The sequence below is a fragment of the Anolis carolinensis genome, chromosome X (genome assembly GCF_035594765.1).
Source record: "Anolis carolinensis isolate JA03-04 chromosome X, rAnoCar3.1.pri, whole genome shotgun sequence".
NCBI lineage: Eukaryota > Metazoa > Chordata > Lepidosauria > Squamata > Dactyloidae > Anolis > Anolis carolinensis.
In genome coordinates, this window is record NC_085847.1 from 5,411,012 (window position 1) to 5,418,462 (window position 7,451).

General features: G+C 25.8%; 1 protein-coding gene across 4 annotated transcripts in view; it reads left to right on the forward strand.

The window, feature by feature from the left end:
• Position 1: 1 nt before the first annotated feature.
• LOC134292875 (E3 ubiquitin-protein ligase RNF185) overlaps positions 2-7,451 on the forward strand; it is a 10,536-nt gene continuing 3,086 nt past the window's right edge. The window contains exons 1-5 of one of the 4 annotated variants that reach the window (XM_062958364.1): positions 2-249; positions 2,292-2,343; positions 3,623-3,781; positions 4,628-4,646; positions 6,280-6,392. In XM_062958364.1, the coding sequence (XP_062814434.1) occupies positions 24-249; positions 2,292-2,343; positions 3,623-3,781; positions 4,628-4,646; positions 6,280-6,392 (569 nt within the window). In that variant the 5' untranslated portion in view covers positions 2-23. Of the gene's footprint in view, positions 251-2,291; positions 2,344-3,622; positions 3,782-4,627; positions 4,647-6,279; positions 6,393-7,451 lie in introns of all 4 variants that reach the window. The other 3 variants (XM_062958362.1, XM_062958365.1, XM_062958363.1) reach the window with 3 other exon arrangements.

Below are 7,451 nucleotides of genomic sequence, written 5' to 3' on the forward strand. Positions count from 1 at the left end.
CAAGGTCAGGGAAACGGCCTGAGATGAGGGAGCGCGCATGCGTGAATGCCAGAAAACGCGCATTGGGACGGCTTCGTGTCGAGCGAGTGCGCCTGCGCGGAAGTGGCGGGACAGTATTGCGGGTGTTGCGGCCTAAAGTGTCCCCCGCAACTTCCGGTTCCGGTGGAAAAAAAAACACCTCAGCGGAGAGCGGACGAGACTCGTCGCTCGACACGGAAGCGAGCGGAAGTGAGGAGGGGGCCTACATCCGGTGAGTGGGCCTCCTGAGGCTATTGAAGAGCCTCGCAGCTCCAAAGCCTGGCTGCTTCCTGCCCTGGGAGACCGGGAGGAACCCTCCGATCGTTCGGGGAGTGTTGTTAGCTGGCCCGGGTTGTTCCTTTCCTTGCCGACCTCCCGATCAAGGATTCCCCCCCCCCCGCCTTGGGAATGCACAGAAGCAGGCGAAACGTCAGGAGGGAGTGCTGCTGCTGCTGCTTATTGGCCTTAAAGGTCCCCGGGGAAACTCCTATTATTATTATTCTAATATATGTATATATAAACCCAAAGCAGGCGAAACGTCAGGAGAGAGTGCTGCTGCGCACCTACCATTATTATATTCTGTTATTCTATATAATAACATAACAATATATTAATAATATAAAAACAATAATATGTTATATAAACGTAATAAAATAATATATAAATAATAATAATAATATATTATAATAGTAATATATAAATGCATTACAATATAGTATCTATAATAATATAACCATATATAATAGTATAATAATCTATAAATGTAATATATACATAATGATATAATAATGCTATATCAATGGGATATAATAATATATAAATGTAATATAATATAGATATACATACTAATAGAAAATAATATAATATTTAGATGCAATATAAATAGTATCTGTAATAATATAACAATATATAAATAATATGTAATATAATAACAATATATAAATGTAATATATATAAATAATTATATGTAAATAATAATAAAATAATCTATAAATGTAATATAATATATACATAATGATATAATAATACTATATACATGTAATATAATAATATAATAATGTAATATAATATATAAATAATAGTATATAAATGTAATATAATATATCCGTAATAATAATACTATATACATGTAATATAATAATATATAAATAAATATAATAATATAAAAATGTAATATATACATATAATATATAAATGTGATATAATATATACATAATGATATAATAATATTATATACATGTAATATAATATATATGTAATGATATAATAATACTATATACATGTAATATAATAATATATAAATAAATAATATAATATAATAATATAAAAAGTAATATAATATATAAATAATAGTATATAAATGTAATATAATATATCCGTAATAATAATACTATATACATGTAATATAATAATATATAAATAAATATAATAATATAAAAATTAATATATACATATAATATATAAATAATAATATAATATATAAATGTGATATAATATATACGCAATGATATAATAATATTATATACATGTAATATAATATATATGTAATGATATAATAATACTATATACATGTAATATAATAATATATAAATAAATAATATAATAATATAAAAAGTAATATAATATATACGTAATTATATAATAATACTATATACATGTAATATAATAATATAATAATGTAATATAATATATAAATAATAATATGATAAAATATAAAAATGTAATATAATATATACGTAATGATATAATAATATAATAATGTAATATAATATATAAATAATAGTATATAAATGTAATATAATATATACGTAATGATAATAATGCTATATATATATACATGTAATATAATAATATATATAAATAATATAATAAAATAATATATAAATGTAATATAATATATACATAATGATATAATAATACTATATACATGTAATATAATAATATATAAACAAAAATACAATATAATAATATATAATACAAATATAATATTATACTATATAAACAACATAATATACTAATGTAACAGCTGTTGTCAGACCCTTTGAAGCAGCCAGGCTTTGGAGCTGCCAGGCCCTTCACCCAGTGCCTAATATTTAAATCTTTGAGAGACGTAAACATACGTGTGTTTACGTGAACGTGGTTCTGATGCAAGCGTGTGCCAATGGCCCCGGAGACTCTTTTCCGGGGAAACCAAGGCATCCCTATGGGGATTTCTTGTCTTTTCAAGCAGCACAAGAGGAATCCCATTAATATTATTATTATTATTATTATCTGAACGCAAACAGAGGAGATTTTGCCAGCGAGGAGGAGCCCATGCTCGTTCAGGTAATTCAGGCATTTATCCAATTATTATTATTATTATTATTATTATTATTATTATTATTAATTATATGATACTATTATATTATTCTACAATTATCTATATGTGTGTGCTATTCTATTATTATTTCATTCTATTATTATATCATTATTGCATTATTATATTAATACATAATTTTATTACATTAATATATTATATTACTAATTTTATTATGTTATATTATTGTTATATTATTATATCATTATATTACATTAAATTTTATTATGTTTTTATATTATTATATTGTTGTATTATTGTTATATATTATATTATTATATTATGTTTATATTTTCTTACATTATTTTATATTAGTATATTACTTTACTATTATGTTGTTATATTATTATTATATTGTTGTATTATTGTTATATATTATATTATTATTTTTATATTTTCTTACATTATTTTATATTAGTATATTACTTTACTATTATGTTGTTATATTATTATTATATTGTTGTATTATTGTTACAATATTATTATATTATGTTTATATTTTCTTACATTATTTTATATTAGTATATTACTTTACTATTATGTTGTTATATTATTATTATATTGTTGTATTATTGTTACAATATTATTATATTATGTTTATATTTTCTTACATTATTTTATATTAGTATATTACTTTACTATTATGTTGTTATATTATTATTATATTGTATTATTGTTATATATTATATTATTATGTTTATATTTTCTTATATTAGTTTATATTATTATATGGTGAGTTCTTATCTTATATTTTATTATATTAGTATATTACATTATTATTACGTTGTTATATTATTGTTATATATTATATTATTATATTTTATTATATTATTTTATATTATAATATATTATATGAATTATTATATTCTATTATATTTTAATATTATTATATTATATTATTATAACAGTATATGTTATTATACGGTTATATTATTATTATATGCTATTATATTATCATGTTATTGTATTAATATATATTATTATTATAAGGTTATATTATCATATTATATTATATGTTATTATTGTATTATATTATTATCTTACTATAATAGTTTGTTATTATTGTATTATATTATTATCTTACAATATTATTATATTATTATATTTTATTAGGATATTATTTTATTACATTATATTGTTATTATTATATTATATATCCTTATGCTTATGTAAAGATGCCGGCTGTTATTTTATTACATTATTACACTATAATATTATTATTATTATTTATGGCTATGACGATGCCAGGATGGCGGCGCTGAGCAGCACCAGCAGCAACGGGGTCCCGAGTGCGGGGAACAACGGGGAGTCCGTGGGGGTCGGCGGCCCGGACAGCACCTTCGAGTGCAACATCTGCCTGGACACCGCCAAGGACGCCGTCATCAGCCTCTGCGGACACCTCTTCTGGTCAGCACCCAGACCATGCTGTTGTTGTATTATTATTATTATCATTATTATTATTATTATTATTATTATTATTATGACACAGCAAACAAGATAGATATGCTGGATTTCGTATCACAAAACCACAAGTCGAACACTTCCCAAGTGTCTGGGACTGTGGGATGTATTTTCGGATGATGCTGCAGATCCCAGCAGGGTGGCCTTTTGCAGTTGGCAGATCGTAATTTTGTCAATGTCTATTGTTTCCAAATGCCGGCTGAGATCTTTTGGCACGGCACCCAGTGTGCCCATCACCACCGGGACCACCTGCTCTCGTTTCTGCCAGAGTCTTTGAAGTTCAGTCTTGAGGTCCTGATAGCGGCTGAGTTTTTCCTCTTGTTTTTCGTCAATGTGACTGTCACCTGGGATGGTGACATCAATGATCCAAACCTTTTTCTTTTCCACAACTGTGATGTCTGGTGTGTTGTGTTCCAGAACTTTGTCAGTCTGGATTCGGAAGTCCCACAGTATCTTTGCGTGCTCATTTTCCAAGACTTTTGCAGGTTTGTGATCCCACCAGTTCTTTGCTGCTGGCAGGTGGTCCTTGAGGCATAAGTTCCAATGAGTCATTTGGGCCACATAGTTGTGCCTCTGTTTGTAGTCTGTCTGTGCAATTTTCTTACAGCAGCTGAGGATAGGATCCATGGTGTCGTCGGTTTCCTTGCACAGTCTGCACTTTGGGTCATCAGCAGATTTTTATTATTATTATTATTATTATTATTATTATTATTATTCACATCAACCTAACCCCAATTCTATGTCTTCTCTTTCCTTCCGTATTCCTTTTCTATGTCGGGTCCGTCCCCACAGCTGGCCTTGTTTGCACCAGGTAAGCACAGGAAGACACATATATATCTATTATTATTATTATTATTATTATTATTATTATTATTATTATTATTATTAAAAGATGTATGTACTAGTATGATAACGATAATGAAATGTAAATTATTATTACTTTATTACTATATTGTTATATTATTATTTTAAGATGTATATATATATATATATATTAATGATAATATGCAACACATAATATAATATTTATTATTATTTTAAGATGTGTATATATATATATAAATAATAATATAATAATATAGGTATAATAAAATGCAGCATATTATTATTCTATTCTATTATATATATATATATTATATTATAATTTTAAGATGTGTATATATATACAGTAGAGTCTCACTTATCCAACACTCGCTTATCCAACGTTCTGGATTATCCAACACATTTTTGTAGTCAATGTTTTCAATATATCATGATATTTTGATGCTAAATTCATAAATACAGTAATTACTACATAGCATTACTGCGTATTAAACTACTTTTTCTGCCAAATTTGTTGTCTAACATGATGTTTTGGTGCTTCATTTGTAAAATCATAACCTAATTTGATGATTAATAGGCTTTTCTTTAATGCCTCATTATCCAACATATTCGCTTATCCAACATTCTGCTGGCCCGTTTATGTTGGATAAGTGAGACTCGACTGTATATACATATTTATTAATAAAATAATAATAATATATGAATAATAAAATGCAACATATTATTATTATTACTATATTATATTATTACTATTATATCTATATATATAAAAGAGTGATGGCATCACGGCAGCGGACAAAACAACAAAAGTAAACACCCCACAACCTCGAAAATTGACATCACAACCCCTCATCCATGCCTCTAGGTTGATGCAACAAAAAGAAAAGAAAAATAAAGTCCTAATTAGAGAGAGAGAGGAATAATTGCTTTTATCCAATTGCTGCCAGTTACAAGGCTAAGCTCCACCCACTTGGTCTCCTAGCAACCCACTCAGCCCAGTGTTAATAAAATAATGATAAAAAAATAAATACAAATAATACAATAAAAAATTATAAAAAACACTAAAATAATTAATACAATAAAATACTATAACAAAATGACTAAAAATAATACAACAAAATAATAAAATATAATAAATAAAAAAGATAAGTGACAATAAAATTAATTAAAAAAAAATACAAATAACGTCAAATAAAAATTCCACAACAAGTTTTAACCGATACCACCACCACTTTGCCACAGCAACGCATGGCCGGGCACAGCTAGTAGTCTATATTATTATTATATTATAATTTTAAGATATATATTAATAATAATAAAATAATATAGGAATAATAAAATGCAACATATTATTATTATTACTATATTATATTATTACTATTATATAGTATATATTATTATTATATTATAATTTTAAGATATATATTAATAATAATAAAATAATATAGGAATAATAAAACGCAACATGTTATTATTATGACTATTATTATAATATACATTAGTAGAGTATAATAATGAGACGTAAAGAAATATAGGAAATATAAAATGCAACATTTTATTATTATTTTATTGTTACATACAATAATGATAATGATAATAATACCTTTTTTTGTATTGGGCAGTGGCTGGAAACGCGGCCAAACCGGCAGGTGTGCCCGGTGTGCAAAGCCGGGATCAGCCGAGATAAAGTCATCCCGCTCTACGGGCGAGGAAGCACCGGGCAGCAGGACCCCAGGTCAGGCACCCGCATTGTTATTATTATTATTATTATAAATGTCACATTTCAAATTATTTATTATTATTATTATTATCATTATTATTATTATTATTATTATTATTATTATTATTATTATTATATTAATCTATATATATAAAAGAGTTATGGCATCACGGCAACGCACAAAACAACAAAACTACAGGCCCCCCAACCTCGAAATTTGACAACACAACCCATCATCCACGCCTCTAGGTTGATACAACAAAAAGAAAAGAAAAATAAAGTCCTAATTAGAGAGAGAGGAAAAATTGCTTTTATCCAATTGCTGCCAGTTAGAAGGCTAAGCTCCGCCCACTTGGTCTCCTAGCAACCCAATAAAAAATAATAAAAAACACTAAAAAATAATTTTAAACACTAAAAAATGAATACAATAAAATACTATAATAACAGAAAAAAACTAAAAATAATACAAGAAAATAATAAAATGTAATAAATAAAAAGATAACTTAAAATTAATAAAAAAATACAAATAAAAATTACACAACAATTTTTAACCAATACCACCACCACTTTGCCACAGCAACGCGTGGCCGGGCACAGCTAGTATTATATATAGAATAATAATAATTTATTGTATATTTTATTATAATATTTATTATTATTATTATTATAGTAATAAATATCATAATATATATTATATTTATAATTATATGTTATGTATTATAGTAATAAATATCATAATATAACAAATATGTTTTAATATAATATAATTAATATATTATACTCTATTTTTATAATTTAATTTTATATTATTATATTTAGTGTAATAATGTATTATTTTATATTATTATTATATGTTATCATATTATTATATTTATTTAATATATAAAATACCTAGCTGTGTCTGGCCTCTGAGGATGCCTGCCATAGATGTGGGCGAAACGTCAGAAGAGAATGCTTCTGGAACATGGCCACACAACCCGAAAGACATACAACAACCCCAATATAATTAATGTTTTATATTGTATTTATAATTATATATTTATTATTATAGTAATAAATATAACAAATATATTT